This window comes from Mustela nigripes, chromosome 4 (assembly GCF_022355385.1).
Source record: "Mustela nigripes isolate SB6536 chromosome 4, MUSNIG.SB6536, whole genome shotgun sequence".
NCBI lineage: Eukaryota > Metazoa > Chordata > Mammalia > Carnivora > Mustelidae > Mustela > Mustela nigripes.
The window spans coordinates 6,040,903-6,061,763 of NC_081560.1; the positions used below are offsets into that span (position 1 = coordinate 6,040,903).

At 61.0% G+C, this 20,861-nt stretch overlaps 2 protein-coding genes across 8 annotated transcripts; one reads left to right on the top strand and one right to left on the bottom strand.

Moving 5' to 3' along the window:
- The first annotated feature begins 2,255 nt into the window (after positions 1 to 2,255).
- RARRES2 (retinoic acid receptor responder 2) lies at positions 2,256 to 5,720 on the top strand. Of its 4 annotated transcripts, none has more exons than XM_059396150.1 (6): positions 2,256 to 2,350; positions 3,375 to 3,633; positions 3,768 to 3,904; positions 4,804 to 4,899; positions 5,270 to 5,402; positions 5,603 to 5,720. In XM_059396150.1, the coding sequence occupies exons 2-5, from the start codon at positions 3,399 to 3,401 to the stop codon at positions 5,384 to 5,386; spliced, it is 585 nt and encodes a 194-aa protein (XP_059252133.1). In that variant the 5' UTR covers positions 2,256 to 2,350; positions 3,375 to 3,398; the 3' UTR covers positions 5,387 to 5,402; positions 5,603 to 5,720. The 4 variants fall into 4 exon arrangements, with proteins under 4 accessions (XP_059252133.1, XP_059252135.1, XP_059252136.1 ...); XM_059396152.1 differs by having other exon boundaries at positions 2,262 to 2,350; positions 3,375 to 3,572; positions 3,800 to 3,904; XM_059396153.1 differs by having other exon boundaries at positions 2,276 to 2,442.
- Positions 5,721 to 5,900: 180 nt separating this feature from the next.
- LRRC61 (leucine rich repeat containing 61) lies at positions 5,901 to 19,931 on the bottom strand. Of its 4 annotated transcripts, XM_059396147.1 has the most exons (4): positions 19,700 to 19,931; positions 17,948 to 18,111; positions 15,999 to 16,112; positions 10,901 to 15,497 (listed from the first exon to the last, which is right to left on the bottom strand). In XM_059396147.1, the coding sequence occupies exon 4, from the start codon at positions 15,457 to 15,459 to the stop codon at positions 12,214 to 12,216; it is 3,246 nt and encodes a 1,081-aa protein (XP_059252130.1). In that variant the 5' UTR covers positions 15,460 to 15,497; positions 15,999 to 16,112; positions 17,948 to 18,111; positions 19,700 to 19,931; the 3' UTR covers positions 10,901 to 12,213. The 4 variants fall into 4 exon arrangements, with proteins under 4 accessions (XP_059252131.1, XP_059252132.1, XP_059252130.1 ...); XM_059396148.1 differs by lacking the exons at positions 10,901 to 15,497; positions 15,999 to 16,112 and adding an exon at positions 5,901 to 7,396 and having other exon boundaries at positions 19,700 to 19,900; XM_059396146.1 differs by lacking the exon at positions 15,999 to 16,112 and having other exon boundaries at positions 19,700 to 19,930.
- Between the last annotated feature and the right edge of the window lie 930 nt (positions 19,932 to 20,861).

Sequence of the window (20,861 nt, forward strand, 5' to 3'; positions counted from 1 at the left end):
AGAGAGAGAGAGAGAGAGATCACAAGTAGGCAGAGCAGCAGGCAGAGAGAAGTGGGTAGCAGGCTCCCCACTGAGCAACGAACCCGATGTGGGGCTGGATCCCAGGACCCTGAAACCATGACCTGAGCCAAAGGCAGATGCTTAACCCACTAAGCCACCCAGGTACCCCCTTGTTAATGTTAAGAAACAGCCACTGATTAAAATCCAAGTTTCATTTCTTGCGACCTTAAAACATTACAAAAGGCATCCTGATTTCTTATATATTTTTTCCAGATAAAATACAGGATTCATATGTTTATTCTCAAAAAGCAATTTAGATTTTTTTCAGCTTAGTATTAGCCATTCTAGCTAATTCTTTGATCACAAAGCACCTGATTAGTCTTAGAAAAGGATTTCCTGTGTGTGTGTGTGTGTGTGTGTGTGTGTGTGTGTAGGTTTGCTAAGACTGTCTACACACTGGGTGGTTTAAACAATAGAAAATTATTTTGCTAACTCTTGAGGCCAAAAGACCAAGATCAAGGTGTTGGCGGTGTTGGTTCTCTGAAGTTCCTCTCCCTGGCTTGTAGGTGGCTGTCATCTCCCTGTGTCTCCACATGGTCCTCCCTCTGTGTCCTAATCTCTTCTTAAAAGGACCCTAGTCGGGGCGCCTTGCCTGGCTCAGTAGGTTAAAATCTCTGCCTTTGGCTCAGGTCATGATCTCAGGGTCCTGAGATCAAGCCCCGCATCGGGCTCTCTGCTCAGCGGGGAGCCTGTTTCCCCCCTCTATCTCTCTCTGCCTGTCTCTCTGCCTACTTGTGATCTCTGTCTGTCAAATAAATAAATACATAAAGGACCCTAGTCATATTGGATCAGACATCCCAACCTCCCCATGTGACCTCATTTTTCTCTTAATTACCTCTTTAAAGTCCAACCCTCCAAATACTGTCACATTCTGGAGGTACCTGGGGTTATGACCTCAACATATGAATTTTAGGGGCGCACACACACACACACACACACACACACACTCTATATATACATATATATATATAATATAGTGGTGAGATAGTCATTTTTCTTCTTTAATAACTCATAGACTCTGATTAAACATGACAGATCACACACATGTGTTTATCCCTACTCCTTCCCAAAACGCTGTCAGAACAACGGTGAATGAATAAGATGGTATAAATGCACAAGGAGAAAGGAGATGGGCGAGGAGACAACCAGGGGCGAGATACAGGACGCGCGCTACAAGAGGCCATGGAAGGAACCACGGTAGCTGTCCGAGCTCCCTGCAGCCCAGGGTCTTTCTGGTGCCCCCAGAGCACATTGCAAAGGAAGCTGCCAGCTCCGTGTGGGGATCCATGGCAGGGGTGAATAGGGACAGGGAGAAAATCTATGCCAAACACTGGGCCATCAGTCACTAGGGATTCAGGAAGGTAAATGAGACCCTGTTTTGGGCAATTAGCTTAGGGCCTGGGGCTGGAGAAATGGCCAGGCTGATTCCCGGCCCACCGGGTCCCTGAGCCCACTCATACTTGCTCAGGATGCACACGAGCTGAGCAGTATTTGGACAGCTCCCCCCCATCCCACACTAGCTTTGTTAATTCCATCACACCCTTCTGCTGAGCCTGTGGCCTCCCAGGAGCCCATGTGAAAGCCCTGAATTTCTCACCAGCAAGGATGGGACACGCAGGATCAAGACTGACCGTGTGTGCTTGTGATACAGGGGTTGCTGGACACCAGAATCCACTCTGACAGAGAGGCCTTCCTTCCTGGTGTGGTTTTAGGGCTTGGGAAGCAGGGGAAGGGGTCAAATGACTCCTCAAGGTCCCATGGGGTTTGAAGATGTCTGTATTTCTGGGAAGAATGTCCTGAAATGTGTGTCTGAGGATTCTGGGGACTGGTCACTCAGGAGAGCCAAAGAAGAAGGCGGCCCTACAGAGGCGGGACTGGGGCGGGGGTGGGGTGGCAGGCAATGCAGCCCATATCTCATGGAGGAGAGAGTGGGTCAAGACCACCAGATGCTTGGGCTCCTTGGTCGGGGGGGGGGGGGGGGGGGGGCGGCTTGGCCAGGCTTGGCCAGGGTCAGCCAGAGTCAGCCAGGGTCGGGGTCAAGGTCTGGCAGCAAGATTGCAGCTGGGAGGCCTGTGGGTGGATGGGAGGGAGGTCTCAGAGGGCTGTCTGCCAGGAGGCCGGTCCTAATGGGATGGGGAGGAGCCTTGGGCAGGATGGGAGCTGGAGGGGCCCAACGGGTGGGAGTGGGAGGAGATGGGGGCTGACCAGGAGGAGTGGAGGGGGCAGGAAGCGGCTGACAGCCCGGCCTAGAGTCAGCCACGGGAAGCAGAGACCTCGAGGCACAGAAGAGGTGAGGAGGGGAGAGAAGGCCAGGGAGGCAGCCGGGGCGGAAGGAGACCAGCCAAAGGGAGCAGCTCCAAGGGAGAGACTGTCAACCCGTCTGTAAGTCCTTGTTCTAAGGCCACACCCTGAGATCTCTCCGTGAGGGGACCTCTGTTTCCACCTCTGCAGCTTTCTGGTCCTAAGACCACCAGTACACACAGAGTTTTTGGGGGGAGTCCATGACTCAGGCAAACCCAGTCACAGATAAAGGGACAGGATCAGGAGGTCTAGGAGAGGGGTGGTGGGAAGGCCCCAGAAAAGGAGTTAAGGGAGGGAGGGGCTGCCTAACGAAGAAAGCCGCGGTGGGGCAGAGGTGAGACTGCAGGGTCTGGGCTGGGGTAGGGCCAGTGATCAGGAGCGGCCCCAGCACAGGGAGGGTTAAGCATCCTCCGGGTTCCCACCCCGCTCTGGGCCCCTCCCCCGTGTTTGCGTCCTCCCAAAACTATTCGGCCTCCAGCTGGCCTCCATTCTATATCCTTCCCCTCCCCCTTGAGTTAGCCTGGGGGAAGAAGGGGGTGCAGGGGCCAGGGTTCCCAGGACTGGGAAGGAGCCCACAGGCTCGGAGTGCTGAAGGAGAAGCGACCTGGAGAGGCTGAGGTGGGGAAGCCGAGGGGGTCTCTGAGAGCAACGGGCAGGAAAGGGGACCAGAGACTAAGTGGGGGAGAAGGAATGGGCCAGAAAGTGTTGGGGGAAGGGTGCAAGTGGGCAACAGGAGGGCTTCCCAGGCTGTTGGCCTGAGGACAAAAGCCAACTCAGCACCTACCCGGGAGGAGGCCAAACATGGGCAGAGCTGGGCCCAGGGAACAGTGGGGGGCTGGGAGGACCAGGGGAATACCAGAGGGATCTCTACCAAAGGGCCACCTCCTGGCCCTCCAAGCCCAGCCTGGAGCCCTGTCAGGCACCCCCCCACGCTCCCCCCCCAGCTCCGGGGCCAGGTTGCTGGCAGCGCCGCGAGCTGGCATCAAGAGCTGAGAACCCAACACTGTTGGCAGGGCCGGGGAGACCGACGCGACGCCATGTGGCAGCTGCTGATGCCTCTGGCCCTGTGGCTGGGCGCAGTGGGCCTGGGCAGAGCCGAGCTCACGGCAGCGCAGCAGCGTGGCCTGCAGGTGGCCCTGGAAGAGTTCCACAAGCACCCGCCCGTCCAGTGGGCCTTCAGGGAGACCGGCGTGGACAGCGCCACGGAAACAGTGAGCGGCATCGCCAAGTGGCGTCGCCTGGGGCGGGACGGGGCTCGTTCCCAGGAAGCAGGTGCCCAAGCCCTCGGGCTCAATGAACACCCAGTTCTCCAGGGAGAGGCCAACACCCCAGCCCCCTTCTCAGCTGTTTCCTGGGGGGCTGGGGAGGAGGGACGGGTCACACCCCGATTTGCTCGGTGAGCTCAGCCGGCTGCTGGCCCTTCTCTGTCTGCGGGCAGCCCTTCCCTGCAGGGACCTTTGTGAGGCTGGAATTTAAGCTCCAGCAGACCAGCTGCCGGAAGAAGGACTGGAAAAAAGCGGAGTGCAAAATCAAGCCCAACGGGGTGAGTTGCAGGCTTGTGTGTGTCTGTCTGTGTGTGTGTGTGTGTGTGAGAGAGAGAGAGAGAGAGAGATGGCGCATTTGCTCAGGGCAGGGGTCTGTGCCCCGGTTGGAGCAGTGGTCCCTCGGGGGAGCGGCCTCTCCAGGAGCTCACCTGGCCCAGTCTGAGCCGGGGCCTGTGACGCCGTGGGTGGCCAGGGCTGGGCTACTCTGAGAACATCTGTTCTTCAGAGAGAGTCCCCCTCCCGTCTGGGCTCCTCTCTCGGCTTGGCTGGCTTGGCTTCGGCTTCGGATCTGTGGTGGAGGAAGCCCACGGCAGGGGGTTTGTCTGCCCCCACCCCAAGCCTGGTGAATTCCCCACTCTCAGTGAGGCTTTGAGTAGAGATGGCCCAGCCCAGGCGGACTCCTCACAGGGCTTGACTGTAACTAGCCCCCTTGGGGGCATACCCATGGCTGTGGGCAGTCCCCAGTCCTGCTGTTCCAAGCACTAGCCTATGACTCGGGGGTGCTCTGAGGGCCTGTTCCCTCCCACTGTTAAGGGATGGACTGGATTGTATCAGTGACTTTCCAGACTTCATGTCAGGACACTTGCGTCCATATCAAGCTTTTTAAGAACACGCAAATAAATATAACAGAGCTGCAAAGTGGTTCGAGGGGGACATCAGGCGGGGAGAACCCATCTGGGGGAAGAGTCCTGCCCAGACACGTACGCTGCCTAAAATCTCCCAGTCCCCGGGGGGCTGCGCCCGGAGCCAGCTGGCCTGCATGACCCCTCACCCCTCTGATCTAGGACCCACCAGGGGAGCCGGTCCCCATCTCAGGCAGCCCCCCGCTTCCACCCTGGTGGGGCGGCACCCCTGCCCTGACCCCTTTCCTCTCCCCGCCCCATGCTCCCCTCCTCAGAGGAAGCGGAAATGCCTGGCCTGCATCAAACTGAACTCTGCAGATAAAGTCCTCGGCCGGATGGTCCACTGCCCCATACACACGCAGGCTCTTCGGGTAAGAGTGGGCAGGGGAGGTGGGGAGGCTGGGGAAGAGGCTGGGAAGATGGAGAAGCTGGTCCTGTGGGAGAGGTCAGAGCCCGAAGCACAGACTGAGGTGCACAGAGGGCAAGGAGGGAGGGGTGAGGAGGGGCGAGGGGGTATGCGGAGAGAGGAGGCGAGAAGTGAGGAGGGGTGAGGAGGCGAGAAGTGAGGAGGCGTGAGGAGGGCCAAGGAGGGGCTCTGGGCCTGGCCCCGCTATTCCCCAAGGGATGTGGAGGTGGGTGCCACAGAGGACGCAAGCACCGTCCCCAGGGGTACTCTCCACTGGGACACCCTCCCCGGAACCCGCTGGTGCCCCGGGCCTGAGCAGCTGCCGCCACCGGCAGGACCCCGAGGAGCACCAGGAGGCTCAGTGCGGCAGGGTGGAGCGCGCGGGCGAGGACCCCCACAGCTACTACTTCCCAGGACAGTTTGCCTTCTTCAAGGCCCTGCCCCCGAGCTGAGGCCCGACGGTAGATGGTAGGTGCCCAGGACCGGGGGGGGGGGGGACACAGAACTGAGCTGGGACAGCGCTCATGTGTTTGGGGCTGGAGACTGGGCCGGTGTGGGGCTGAGGGCGGCGGTAGGGGAAGGATTCAGAGTCTGGGAAAAGAGCTTGGACTGGCCCAAACAGCCTCCCTCACACCCAAAAACTCGGGTTTCTTTCTCTTTCCCTCTAGAATTCTGTCCCGCTTCCCGGACAGCTGCAGGAGCTGACCAGTGCAATGCCAACCTGCCGTCCCTGAGCCCAGGGAGTACGAGCCCATTATCCCCGAGCCAATAAACTGCTCTCCCAGACTCGTTCTGTCCTCTCGCATGCCCCCTTCCCCTGAGCTCGGCGGCAGGAGTAAGGTCTCGCAGGAGCAGCAGAGCCGGGGCAGCAGGAGAGACCAGGGGCCACAGAGACCTCGTCTTGTCTTCGGGTGCTCGTGCTCAGGAAAGCAAAGCTCACCCACAGAAAATGACAGGCAATGGTGCTTATCAGAATAGAGAGATTTAATAGGCATCCGCGTGGGTGAGAACAGGCAGTGAGGGCTCCACAGTGACACAGGATGAGCCACTACAGCAGGGGGTCACCGGGACAGGCAATGTCGGAAGGTGGGCGAAGGCCGCCTTTGGGGCTCTGCCACCTCCTCTCCCAGGACCAGCTGGGCCAGCGCGCACCCCCTCCCTGCCTTTCTCAGGTCTAGCTTTAGGAGGAAGCAACTCTCTCCCACTGAGCCTCCGGCCAGGGGTGGCTGCAGCTGTAGACCATCTCCTCCAGAGGCCTCCTCCCAAGGCTCACGGTGGAGGTGGCGGGACGGCCTCATGCCGGGCGTGCCCCTGGAACAGGGCCCCTACCCCTGCAAGAGGCCACGGGGGAGGTGCGCCCTTGAACTATGTGCAGGAAGGTTGTGGAATCTTCCCGAAGGAGAAGCTGGGGGCTGCTCTTAGGAACACGGGGAAACAGAGAGCCGGCACTGCAGGGGGGCAGAGGCGGGCAGCCAGGCCACAGTGAGCCCAGCTGCCACAGACCGCAGACACACTCAAAACACGAAGGACGAGGTAGTGCCGGCAGGGCTGAGCGCCCGTTCGGCCTGGGCCAGGCTGTCGCGGGCCTGGCGGTCCAGGTCGTGGCACTCCTGTAGGGTGTGCTGGAACTGGCGGCAGGCCTCCTCCAGGATGGAGCTGCTCCGGGGGGGCCAAGACTCCCAGTAGCCTGGCTCCACCCAGGGCTGGGCCTCGGTGGCCCCGGGACCAGGGCTGGGGCTGGGGCGCAGGGAGCTATCCAGGTCCCGGCATAGCTGGTAGAACTCGCTGCCCCGGCCTGTCACGCGCTCACCGTCGATGACCTTGAGGCCAGGGAGCAGCTCTCGGACGGCCGCCCAGTACGAGGGGCTGCTGCACAGCGGGTTGCTGAGCCGGGCCAGGGGGTCCCGCAGCCGCAGGTACTCGAGGCCCCGCAGGCCAGCCAGACACTGCAGCTGGCCGGGGGTGGCCAGCAGGTTGCCCGCGGCATTAAGGCTCTGCAGGTTCTCGCAGGCGGCCAGCGGCTCGAGCGCCGTCAGCCGGTTGTCGGCCACGTTGAGCACCAGCAGCTGGCGCAAGGAGGCCAGCGGGCCCAGCTGCGTGAGCGCGTTGCCCGACAGGTCCAGCCACTCGAGCCCCAGGCACTCCCCCAGGCAGCCCAGGTCCACCAGCCCCAGGCCCCGAAGCTTCAGCAGCAGGATGGACTCCAGCGCGAACTCACCCGAGCGAGACTTGAGCAGCTGGGGTGTGACGCGCACCCTGTCGGCCTCTGCCGGCTTCTCACCCTGCGACTCCATCGGATGAAGTCAGTCGGGGGGAGGCCTGGGCTCCGACGGCTCTGACACGGGGACGCGGACGCTACGGGGGTTGGCTGACGGCTCGCCCTGCAAAAGGCACCATCCACTCCGCCTGGGCCAGCGCCGGAGGCCCGCTTCCGACAGCCCTGCTCGAGGGCCAGCGGGGTCCTATGGGGAGACAATCACACCATAAGCCTCCCCTGAGCCCCTCCGGAGCCCGCAGACGCAGGCCAGGCCTGCCTGAGGACACAGAGCCCTCCGGGGTAGAAGGGGACCCAGACAGGATCCAACGACGATGGCCACACTGGATGGCATTCCGGGCGCGGGCCACGGACTAATTCTTCCCGTTTTCTGTATCCGGACCGGAGGCAAAATCTCTTCCTTTTCCTTTTTCAGTACCTGCTCACGATCTCTCCTTATCAATTATAAGGTATTTCTTTTTAACCATTTCAATGAATTCCTGAAGAGCTAACAGGTCACCACCATCAACAACCTCTTCTGTTTCCTTCCACATGCAGATGCAAAAGACAGCACACTGGGCCTCACTTGTTCTCTCAAACATGTTCTCCACTCAATGTTTTTTTAACATGAGCGATGAATTCAAAATGGTATCCAGATTGTGTGGGCCAACTTGTAACCTCTGCTTGAGGTCGGGGGACCTGGAGGCTCAGCTCTCTGCGCAAGGTGGGGAGACTGAGGTCAAGGAGGGAGGGAAGGGCCAGCAAAGGCCCCCAGCGGAGGGGGCAGCACGGGCAGTCCCGAGGCCGCCGCTGCCCACCCTCGACCCCAGCTCCTGCCACAGCAGCTCTTTGCTCTGGCGCCAACAGAAGGGCGACAGTCCCTGTGTGCCAGGCAGCACAGCTCGGGTTACCAGAGAAGGCAAGCAGGGCCCAAGGCCAGGCAAAGAAGCCGTGCGTGCTGGAGGGAAGGACCTGGCTAGCACCTAGGTTCCAGAAAGGCAGGGGAGGGAGGGCCCTTCCAGGCACCAGTGGCTGTGGGGCAGCACCAAGCCAGGTGCTAGTGCGAGGCCTGGGGGAAAGACAGCAGCAGCACCGCCCACAGAAGGGTCAAGGTTTCAGCAGAGAGGAAAACAAGAAGGCACCTCTGCGCCAAGTGGCAGCCTCCCAGCCCTGCCGACTCTGGCCAGGCTTGGGCCAGGCAGGGTGACGCAAAGAACCATGGGGCTGTCCACTCCTGCTGTTTATAAAACCTGGGCTCCAGGATATCAGAGTCCCAAGCCTGCATTTATGTAATCCACACCACTTTTTACTTCCTTCTCCAAGGAATCCACGCCCAGATTTCCTCCCCCTCCCTCGGCCCCCTCCCCCATCTCTGAGAAGGGGGTCCCCATGTCCTAACCTAGCTCCCCTCTAGTGTGCAACAGCCCTTCATTTCTTCCCAAAAGCAATGTGAGACATCCACTAAGAAGTCTGGGTCACTGTGTTTAAACGGGATCTGCTGCGGCTTGGAAGTAGTGAGCGGGGGTTGAAACTGCTGCAGCGGCAGCGGCTGGGGGGAGGGGGCGCAAGGCGGGCACTGGGCACTGGAACTGTAAATGCAGAGACACACGGACCCGAAGGTAGTGAGAGCTGCAGAGGGGCGCTCTCTGGAGTCCAGGGACCCAGTCACGTTACTGGATGTGTGTGGGACACACAGGACAGGCAGGGGGGGCAAGACAACATCCAGCTGAGGTGACCATGGGCATCGGGCCAAGGAGGCGTCTGGCGCTCTTGGCTGAAGGGATTCAGCGTCACCTGCGGAGGTGCCCAGTGGGAGTGGGTGACGCACTGGGCCAGCCTCTTCGGGGAACACAGATCTCTTTAAGGGTTTGCACGCCTCTCTCCAGGGCGATGCAGAGCCTCCCCAGCCACATGCTATTTTGGGGGCGAAAGTGGTCAGAAGACCCTGGCATCCCGTGAAAAGGAGCAGCCATGAGCCAGCATGGAGAGGACACCAAACTTTATGAGGCTGAAAGGGGGGCGCCGACAAGCAGCCAGAGGGAGGCAGGCGAGGACACAGCGAGGGACAGTGTGAAAATGCCCACTGGAGCGGGACAAGATCGCTGGGTGGAGCAGCGCCGGGCCGTGGCAAGCCCACAGTCCGCGCACTACGGTCACGGAGCGCTGCCCCGAGGAACCGGCTCAGGGACCTCAGGGACAGTTTGGGCGGAGGTGGCCACGTGCGGGAAAGGGCAAGGGGACCAGAAGGGTGGGCAGTTGGGGGGGGGGGGGGGGGGGGGGGGGGGGGGGGGAACTGTGCGTGCTCCCCACATTACAACTGGGAAGAACACTTTTTGCAGCAGAGGAAACAGACGAGCCAAGAGCACATTTGCTGGGGATCGGGTCTTCCCCACCCCACATCCCCACCTGGCCGGGTGCAACCTCCCGTCCGAGCGCTCGCCGGGGACAGCACTGCAGTCACCGAGGCGAAACACAGATCCGCCAGCCAATGGACCTCTGCTCCGCCCCGCTCCCACCTTACCCGCCATCTGCACACCTCAAGCAGGCCGGTGCGGGCGCGACCAAGCGCCCACCCCACCGCGCACACCCAGCTCCCACCCGAGCCGGCAGCACAGGGCAGGCCCCGCCGGGTGGACGGCTCCTCCACACTCGGCTTCTTTCGTGCTCCTCTCGAGAGAACCGGAGTCCTCCTGTCCTGGTCCCGCCCTGGAAAGGAGTGCACAGAAGCTCCTGGTCCCACGTGTGTCTGCCAGCAGGGCTCGGTCACATAGACGAGACTGTGACGAAGGCACAGCGGACGCTCGGCTTTCCTTGGGACGCGTCTTCCCTTGTTCAGGGCTGCCTTTGCTGAGTCTCACTTTACCTCCCTAGGGAGTGGGCCGGAAAATGACGTCCACGAGCTGGCTGGGGCCGGCCAGGGCTGTGTCTCGGGGAGAGCTGGCCGACGTGGAGCAGCCTCTAGTGCTCCGTCACCGGCTGTTGCGGAGACCCTCGAGAGCCTTCCTCTGGCCGTGCGCCTCCCCCACGCACAGTGCAGATCAGGGCCCCCTATCTCCTTGGCCGCTCAAAGGCAGGTTTGTCTTGGTTGCACGGGTTATCCTGTGCCTTCTAGAATGCTCGGCAGCACTCGTCTGCCACCCACAAGAGGACAGTAGCAAGGCCACCAACAAGCCATGACACTCAAATGTCTCCAAACATTGACGAATGTCCCCTGGGGGCAAAACTGCATCCCCCCACCCCCACCCCAAGAGCTACTGCTTGGGCCCAGCCAGCTTCTCCGGCACCCTCTTCCACTCCCCGACTCCCACGTGCTGCCAAGCCTGCCGCCTCGCCCTCCTCACCGCCAACACTGCAAAGCCGGCGCAGGGACTCCACAGCAGGAAGAGCTCAGGGGACCAGGAGCAACATGCCCGCTCCCCCACCGCCGGTGACTTTAGGGCCCCTCACATTCCTGCCCCCACCCCGGCTACCGAGTCAGAATTAGAGAGAGCTGGGACGCCGCGTGTCTCAGAGCCACGGGGAGAGCCCAAGGCCCCACTCTGATCCCACCACCAGCTGCACTTGACAGAGTTGGGGATGCGAAGAGGTGCAGCCATAGCCCGCCCCCCCCACCCAAGATGAGCCTCACCTCCTGCCCAGGGGGGTCTGGAACAGCTCTGGGGGGTGAGGGCAGAGGCCAGACTTTAAATCACGCTACTCTGACCACTAAACATGATCTTACAAAGCTTTATTTAAGAAACAAAATGCAGTAATTACGAAATTACAATATAGTCAACAGGACAGAGGATACGCTCCCAAGATTAAAAGAAAAAGTATGTCCGGTTCTTAGCAAGCCTGTCTGAGTGAAAGGATCCTGGTTAATTTTTCCTGCTCGCTTCCTTACATCCTCGGTGACTTCCAAATGTCCTATTGTGAATGACTCATAGAGACGCAGGACTGTCGACCCTTCCAAGGGAGGCGAGGGGACAGGCGTCCCGGGCTGGTCCCCACAGCCAGGGCCCAAGAGCAAGTTGGGCTACAAGGGCCTTGCCCCACCTCTGCCTACCGATCTTCCCTCTGCCACCCTTCTGGCACCCGAGCACCTAAGGAGAGCCTGGCTCGCATCATGGTGACAGGCCTGCCCTGATCCTCCGGCCTCTCCCTTTCCGTCTCTCCTCACCTGACCCCACCAGCTCCGACCCTGCCCTGCAGGTCCTCTGGGCTGTCTGGCTCTGGTGGGTCTCATATGCATCTCTCCTTGCTTCCAGGTGAAGGGTTTGCACTTGGCAAGTGACCGGGGAGACAGGGAGGTGTGGGTGCTGCAGGGGGCGGGGGGGGGGGCATAAACGAAGCTACAGAAGAGCCTGGACAGCCATGGAGCTCTTCCAGAGACCGCTTTCACTGTAGAAAGGAAGAAACCCCAGGGCCTCCAGCAGTCTGGAAACCAACCACAGTTCCATCAGCTCTCCTGGCTGGACAGTCCCATCGGCAGGGATGCTCTGGCCACTCTGGGATCCACAAGGAAGTACCGACCCCAAGAAGACGGGTGTGTGCGTGTGTGCATAAGCTTCCCTCTTAACACGGCTACTCTAGCACACGCTTCTTTCTTCTACAGCAAAAGCCAACTGCGGAAAAGGCTGTCTAGCTTACTTGGCCTCGCTGGCTGAGATTTCCCACCTGCCAGCACCCAGGCCTCTTCTCGTCCCTGGTCGCTGTTTGAGAAGGCAGAGCCCTTAAGGGCATGTGACGTACAGAGACAAGCTGCACGGACCCTCACTGCCCACACACATGGCAAACCGCACTGAGGCTTAGAGCACAGGATGATTTACAGTTACCTCCTGACAGATGTGACCTCTTCTATGCCCAAACTGCTGGAAACAAATTAAGTGAGGGCTGGACGGAAAACATCTCCCTGGAGGCAATAGGCAACCTGTCAGGAAATGACAGACTGTCCCCACTCCTTCCAGACACCCCCGTCGAACAGCCTGGAGTGCTGGGTGTGCTCTCCCCTCCGAGCTCGGGCAGAGCTCTCCTGCAGGCGGACTTTCAGACAATCAGGCAGAGGTCGGCCTCACTGGCCTCGTCCCCCTCGGCCAGGTCTTCCTGGGGGAAGAGGAGGGGAGGGGCGGTATAGTTGGGGAAATTCTCCAGGTTGGTCTTTAGGAAGAGGAGACGCTCGATGGTCCCCACTGGGAGAGGGGTGCTGTGCTGCACCAGAGCAGGGCTGCCCAGGGAGGCACAGACACTTCCAGAGAAGGCCCCTGTTGGGGGACAGGACAGATAGACAGTTGCCAGTCTTGCCAGGGCCGGCCAGACCTCCTGCCTCTTCTCCCAGTAGATCAGCGGGTCCTCCTGGGCGCCGATCGTCTCATTCTCACGCAGGTACTTCTTGACGATGATGCTGGCCAGGTGGCTCTCAGTGGCAAGGGAGGCACCGCTTCTCTCGGACGCCAGCAGCCCCACACTCTCCAGCTGCTCCAGCAAGCTCCTCTCCCTCCGGTCCAGCAGCAGAGACCCAGAGCCGCTTCTCCCCGCGGGCTCTTTTTGGCCCCTCTCCTCGGCCCCAAGGCTTCTGGCTCCCCCACCGCTCAGGGTAGTGCCTGCATGCGTGGTCTGGGGGCCGTGCGGGGAGGGCGAGGGAGGCAAGGGGTGTTCAGACACCATAATCTCCTTCACCTTGTACACGAGAACTTGCTTCCAGTGGTCAATGTCGGCCCCTGTGGGCAGGATGGCCTCGATCCGGCCCTTGAAGCGGGGGTCGAGAAGGGTTGCCAGCACGAACTCCTTGCGGTGGAAGAGCTCGTTGAGCTGCTGGTCTGTGGTGAGCTGCAGAGCCAGGCCCTTGGCCAGCCGCACGGCGGCCCCCACTTCCACGCCGCCCTGCTCCTCGAAGTGCTGGGGCACCTGCTCCATGAAGATGTGCAGGAAGCGGAGCTGTGGCAGCACCTGACTCAGAGAAGCCCGAGCCGCGCTCGCCTCCCGAACTGCCACCTGGAAGGGCCGTAGAAGCGTGACGAGACTGTCCGTCAGGCTCCAGAACACGGCCGACAGGGCCGAGCCGGCCTTGCCCAGCTGGTGCTCCTCCTCGTACTCCCGCAGCGGCCGCTGCTGCCCCACCAGCCACTCCATCAGGCGGAAGGCAGACACCCAGTGGTCTGAGAGCTCCCAAAAGGGCTGCTGGGCCGGGAGGCCGCACCGCCGCTGCAGCTGTGTGAGCAGCTGCCGGGCCCTGGCGGAGCCTTGGAAGTGACTGCAGATGGCCCTGACCGTCCCCAGGATGATCTGGACGCTTTGATGGTGACACAGGAAGTTTGTCACCAGGGAGTCGAGGCAGTGGGCAAAGCAGGGGAGGTGGGTGTAGCCCTCCGTCCTCACGGCCTGCTCCAGGCTGAGGCAGCTGCCTGATACCAGGAAGCCCGGCTGCAGGGAGGTGCGGCTGAGCCACAGGCTGACCTGCTCCCACAGCTCCCGCTGCCTCTCCTCCACGGTGCTCTCCTGGGACAGGCCTCGAACCCAGAGCACAGCTTGCTTCCTGGGGCTCTCCGACGCCCCCTGCCGACTGCCCGGACGTATTGCCCCCCAGTGGGCAGTGACGGCCACGCAGTCCACAGCAGAGTCCCGGGCTGCCGTGGACACGGTGAGGTGGACGCAGCCGCCCTCGGCCAGCCGCATCTCCCGACACACCTGCTCGCCCACGGCCGCGTGCAGCAGAGGCAGCGCCGTATCGGAGAAGAAGGCTGGAGGCGGCACGTGGTAGCAAGGGTCCGCCTGGGCCATAAACCTTCTGAAAGGCGGGGCCGAAACAAAGGAGAGCGGCAAGGCCAGGCTACAGAGCAGCTCTGCGATGCCCAGGTTCCAGGCCTGGGCTCGGGGCAGGCTGGGGGTGCAGGGGCCTCCCTGGCCCTCCACGACCGCTAGCGGGAGAGCAGCAGGTTCATCTTTGGTGGAAGCAGGCAAGAGGGGTGGAGCCAGGAACAGTGGCTCAGGCCTGCCCGGGGCCAGCTGCTGGCCACTGTCTCCTGAAGTGGAGGCACCGGGGCCGTGTCCTGCTGACGGGAGCCCTTTGGCACTGGCGGGCAGGCCCTTGCGCTTTTTCTCCTCAGTCCCTTCCCCTTTCTCCCCTGGGCTGGCGGCGGCTGGCCTCCTCGCTCTCTCCAGCCCGTGCTTACCCACCAAGTGACGGAGCAGGCCCGAGGTTTGGAAATGGCCCTTCCATCTGCCCTGTGGGACGCTAGCATGACAGCGAGGGCACGTGACGTGGCAGACATTCTTGCAGTCCGCAGTGAACAACCGTCTGATGTCGGACACTGGCTTCTGCCCCGCGGTGTCCAGGCGGCCGGGGGAATGCCTGGGGAAATCCCAGCCCTTGGTCTCTGCCTTCAGAATTCTGACCAGCTTCTTCAGGCACGGCGGCTTCTGGAGGCTCTCCAGGGACGATGGTTCCCCGACAGCAGCGAGCAAATGCCTCTTCTTCCACCTCCTGAGGCGGCGCACCTCCCTGGCCAGATGGGCTATGAGGACGTCAGCCTGCTTCACCTTCTCGCTCTCACGGGGCTGGCCCACCTCGGACCTGTCCAGACCGGCCGCCTGGACCGGCGCTGCGGCCGCAGGGGACTGGCCCAGGCTGAGCACTGGGTCTCTCGACTTCTTTAGTGTGGGCTCCCCGTCCTCTCTCTGTCCGCGCACCTTCGGTTTGGACGCCTTCTTCTCAGGCTGCCCAGGGGGCTCCTGCCCAAGCACACATTTGAGGTTAGAGAGGCCAGAGTCTCCCTTTGGCTTATTCCACTCAGGGCTGGCCAGGCACTTCGCGCGGGAGGCTGCAGCGTGAAGGTCGGGGCTCCCCCGGGAGCAGGATTTTCTCTTCTCGCTGTAGACATGGAGGCGTGGGGTGCCTTCTTCCTGCTCTCCCAGGAACACCTGGTCACGTGACGGGACCGACGAGGAAGCGGGGAGAGGATGAGGTCTCTTCCTCTGTGGAGGCCGATCCTGTCCGCTTCCTTTCGGGGAGACAGAGGACCCAGTTCTCCTATGGCCACTCACAGCCCTCTCTTCTGTATCTACAAACTCTAGCTTAACCTCCGTCTCCAGCAGGCGCCCCACAGCACCCCAGCCAAGTCCGTGAGCGGTATTGGTAACTCTGGTGTGAAACTCGGAGTCAGGAGAAGTCGGGGGAGCCGCCGGGCTCCTGGGTCCAGTCACGGAGGAGTCGGCACAGAGAGGCGGCTCCTGGCCCGCTGAACCTGAACGTGTACGTCTCTTGTGGGGCTTCCTGGGTTTTTCTACTGGCAACATGCTTGGGAACTTGCGGGAAATGAGGAGATGGGCCCAGGCTGCAAAGCAAGATGAAGACAATGGCTCTCAGCTGCCCTGCTTGGCGTTGGGGACCATGAGGGGGAAGGCAAGGCTGGCGGGGAGAGGGGCGAGCAGAGGATGCAGGCGTAGGGAGATCCGGGAAACCAGTCCGCGGACAAAACTCTCAAGCCCTAACACCCTTGGTGAAGGCTGGCACTCGCTCCTGCAGACCAGGCAGAGCAGCTCGGACAGAAATCCCCACAGCTCTCTGGACCTCAGCGGGCTCAACGTCTATGTGGGCCCCGCTAACTGAGATTTCTCTCTTTCCTTTCTGTGTTTATGGAGAACCTGGCACACTCGGCTGGTTTCTTTTGTTGCGGATACACCAGAAGACAAGCAAAGCCCCTGTGTGCGCGTGGCCTCCAGGCTGTCTGGCAAGACAGACATGAAGAGCCGAGCTCACATCATGGAAAGCTCGAGCTGCCAAGCAGTGTGAAGGAGCCCACTTGCGGCTGTGAGACCCCAAGGAGGGGACTGACCTTGCCAAGATGTGGGGCAGGTTTCCCTGGAAGAGGAGCAGGTGCCGGATGCCGTAAGCTCAGGCCGAGGGAGTAGAGCTTAGGTCTCTTGAGTCCCGTGCCCCTGGGCTGTACCTGTCACCCAGCAGGGCAGCAGAAACAGGTCATGATGCTAGATACTAGACAGTGACGCAGCCAGTGGCCTCGCTAGATCTTTTGAAATTCTTTTTCTAGAAGTCTGCACCAGGAAACACGGGACAGGAGCACAGAACAGGACAGCCCCTAATGCCAGCGATTCACGTCCCCAGGGTCCTGTCACGCCCCTCTCCCCGTCCCAGAGAGGCTCTTGCAGGGCTGCTCATACTTCCTCACCTCCCATGACCCTCGAAGGCCTGCTCTTCTGGCTCTGGCCTTCACCGCTCCCTGACGCTGCCCTGACAAGGCCACCAGGCTCCTCCAATGGACTCCCCTGCCCGCACTAGGGTGCTGGGCCATGTCTTCCGTTTGGAACCCCATCTCTCTGTGGCCCTGGGACACCTCATGTCCTTGGTTTTCCTCTCACCTGCAAATTCTTTGCAGGCTCTGGGCTGGTCCCTCTTTCTCCCGCCTGTTCCTTCCTGCTGTTGCCCAGGCTCCCTGCCCCATTTCTCATCCTGCACACCCTCCCAGACTGGGGCTACGTTCGCACCCTGACATGAGCCTGTGTCTGACTCAGAGCCTTCTCTTCAGCTTCCCCTCTCCCACCTGCTCTTCCTGCGGTCACCACAGTCATGTCAACGGGACAGCTGTTCGCCCAGATGCTCCCACCCCAAGCCGAGGCATAATCCTCAACTCCTTTCCCTTGCTCGTTCTCCTCGAGATTAGGTCACATGCAGGTTCTGGCCCGACAGGAAAGCGACACGAAGAAGTCAGGAGAGCAGTACGTGGAAAGGGAAGGAACGGAAAGGAAAGGCCTAGTGCTAGAACGCCTTTCTCTGGACAAAGGGAGACTCCACGGAAGGTAACCTAACAGCCCCGCCACTCACGTCGGAAAGCAAGTGGGTCTTGTCTCTTCACACCAGAATGACATACAGACTCAACCAGAAAATTTAGAACCAGTACGTTCTGGCACTGAGTGATGTTAAACATTGAGAAGAATCACCAGGGAGGGCAGGCCTGCCTTCGTAGGCAACAAGCCCACTGAAGCAGCGCCAGGAAGATTCTGCCCGTGGAGGAGGGTGGGCAACGGGAGGCTCACGCTGAGCCCCCGTCTCCGAAGGACCAGAGGCATTACCTCGGGCCCAGTGCCCAGGAACTCAAGCGCCACACCAGACGTCTGACCGCCATGGGGCACTGTGGAGGGGCCGGACAAGATCTCTACTGAAGCGGCAGACACCATCCCAGCCCCACACATGCCCTGAGATGTCAGAACTGGAGTGGGCTGACCTCTGCTCTGATTTTAGGACAAAAGAATTGGAAAGCCAGAGGGGGAGTGTGATGGTCTGTGGCAGAGCGGAAGAGCAGAGCTGGCCGCAGGCCTCCAGAAACACTGTGTAAGCAGCATCCCGACGGAGAACGCAGAGCAGGCTGGGGAAACCGGGCCAGCGCCAGACCCGCCTCACTGTCGACGGCCAAGGAAAGGGACAAACCTGTGTGTTGGGGCTGCAGCTGGGGCCACGCCAATCCCGTTCTGTTCTCCAATTAGCCTTGTCCCATCAGCACACCTGTTTATACTCCTGATTCACTTGACTGTTGAACAAGAATTCATCGGAGGCCCACCCACAGCCAGCACTGTGCCCTAGAGACACAAGTACAGGAGAGGAAGCGCCCCACTGGCGCTCAGGACAAAACGACAACTTGAAGTGGGCCCATGGCGCCAGAGCAAGGCAAGCAGTGTGTGGTGCCACGGAGGCCGGGCCTCGGGCTGACCTACAGATAAACCGAATCTACGACACTGGACTTCAGATTCTGTCTTGTGAGGGACCACTTACCCAAGGTGACGTTCCAGGAGCCCCAACTCCGGATGGACCCCCTGGGTAGAGGTGGGGTCTCGTGCAGTCACCGGCAGCAACAGTCCTACTGCCCCTCTCCCTTCCACGGAGGCGCACAGGATGAGGACTATGAGGCAGGTGCCGTGGGGAGCCTCCACGTGAACCTAAGATGTAAAATTTGATAAGAAAATCATTCCCAAACCCCAGTAGTTTATCAGTAAGAAGTTCCTGGTGAAATTTCTCACCATAGAAGACAAATGCACATCCGAGGACAACTACAAGACGGAGACACCCCCCCACCCCGGGGTACCCAGCAGGCAGCCACGGGAGTGCTGCCGCGGGGTCCTAAGAGGCAGGGAGGGGAGGACGGGAGCAGGTGACAGCAGCAGGATGGCGGGCAGCAGGGACAGTCTGGAGAGCTGGTCCGGAGGCAGACTATGCGTGAGTTCCGAGGTGAAGGAGAACCAGGGGACAGAGAGGGACTCTCTCGTGATCCATTTACTAACGCAATTTACTTTTGAATATACCAACGTGAGGTTCTTCTGGAACAAGCCTTTGCACGTACATGTGCCAGATAAAGGTCAGGGATGTAGGGCACGGGCGATGAGCGGGTTTATCTTTGGAGACAAGAAAGAATCAAGTTTTTCGGAGAGCAAAGAAGGCAGGCAGGCTGTAGCACCAGGAAAGCCCTCGAGTGTGGGCTGGGGGAGAGGTGCGGCAGTCCCTGCTCTGGAGCCTACAGATTTCCAAGGGGAAGCCATCCATGTCCGGAGGCAGCAACGTGCTGGCTGAGCCCGAGAGCGGAGGTGCCACAGCACTTCCAAGTGTGCTGGCTGCACGGACTAGCACTCTTAGCATCCCTCTTCCCAGGTGCACGCCCACATGGAAAGGAGTCACTTCTCTATTGCTCTGGCGCCTGCCTCCCCCCAGAGCCTTGAGGGGAGCTCTGCCCACCCAGCGCATCCCACCACCCAGCCGAACCCGCAGGCCCCCTCCTGTCTCAGCTCCTCCACTGTCCACCCATCCCAGACCCCACATTGCAAAGGGCTTGCTGGGCCCTCCAGTCCCCGCTTCTCACGCCCCCCCCGGCTCAACTGTGCCGAGAGGAAAAGTGGTGAGAAGAATGGGAGGCCAGGCACATGTGGAAGGAAAAGAGTAGAGAAAACCACTATGTATTTTTGGGGTCTGACTCACATGCAAACCCTATGTGACCTGTCTTTAGTAGTAAGGGTGCATCACTGGACTTCACATTATGCAAAAGTGACATAACGTGAGGCCCGTCTTAAACCATACGCCAGGAGAGCCCTTCGCTCTTTTCCGTGAGGCTGCTTCATAACGGAGCGAGAGCACGCGGTCGGCGGTCGGCGGCCGGTGTGCGTGGGCTGACATCCTGGCTGCCACCCAACCGCTCGGAGCCGGCACCAGCGCGCCTCGGCTTTTCCAGCCACACCACAGGGACAAGAGCACCCACCTCCCAGGCTTGTTAGGGGAGCCCAAACACGTAACCGAGTGTTCCGCGGCTGTCCTGGGCACAGCGCGTGCTGGACACGAACCACTGGCCAGTACCGGCTGCCTCGCCGGGCGTGTTTTAGGCGCAGGGCACTGGGCACTGGCAGGCGGCTGGCCTGGGAGAGACACAGCCGGGCCGTTCCAGGCGCGGGGCGGGGCAGGGCAGGCCTGGGCGCCCCGGTCCCCCGAGCCTCGGCGCCCCGGTCCGTGAAGTGGCACCGAAACGCGCCCTCCCCGGCTTACCTAGGCCCCCTGAGACCAGGCACGCGAAGCAAGGTGCGGCTCCCGCCGCAGCCGACCGCCCCACCACGGCCGGCAGTGACCCGCCGCCGCTCGGCCGGCCACCGCGTTTCCCCCGAGAGCCACCGCGGGAGCCTCGGGAAGGCGCCAAAGGCCCCGCGGAGCCGGGGGAAGGGGCTCGGGTTCCGGGACGCGCAAGAGCTACTTCCGGGAGCGACTCCACCCACCCCCGCCTGCGGATGGTACGCTCCTCCGGCCGGGGGAGGGGGCGGGGCAGCCCCCAGCGCGCAGGCGCGGCGGCCGCGGCCGGAAGCGATGGGCCCGCGCCGGCTGTACGGCTGCAAGTCGCGCGGTCTTATCACAGGGGCTGGGACGCCTCGGTGCTAATCTGATGGCGCTGACTTAGCGGTGTTAGTCTTCCCCCACTAACCGATCGCCAAGGTCCTCTCCGACCCGGGCTCCCTGCGCCCTGGGACTCTGTCCGAGGGCGATCCGCGACTGGTGCGCGCGCACAGACGGAAGGGCCCGCAACCACCGTAATGGTCCTGCCGCAGCCTGGAAGGCTCACCCGGCCTTAGGGGAAGCCCTACCAGGGTGTCTCCGCGGCAGTTTCCCGCTGCTTGCTGATGTCGCGAAGGCCTCGCCCACGGCGCAGGGGACGTGCGTCCCCATGTGCCCTGGGGTGCTCTCCACCACCTCCCCAAACTGAATTGTTAAGGGGCACAGAGGCCGCGTTCCCTGGGCTGAGCAGAGGCGGACCCTTCCCCCGACCAAAATGCCCACGTCTTGTCCGCAGACTCCCTTGAGCTTCTTTCCACCTCTAGAGCCGGACGGATAGGACGAAGGCCAGGGTCACTATCGGGACTTGGGCAGTCCTACCTATCCATCTTCCCCGGGGTGGTCTCGGTTTTTGCCCCCTCCTCCCAGTGCCCCTCATCTGGCCCCAAGCAAGTCAAGTCCAGGCTGGGCCAGTCCTCCAGGTTGGGCTAAAATCAGGACCTCTGCAACGAGAGTACTCATCTTTATACTTTATTGAATCATTTTTAATCTTTCTTGATTCTTTCCGTGCCTCAGAGATGTCTCTCTGCATTGCTTTCATTTCTGTGGTTCTGCAAATCATGACTATATCATACTTTCAAATATCTGGGAGTATCCTTAATACTGT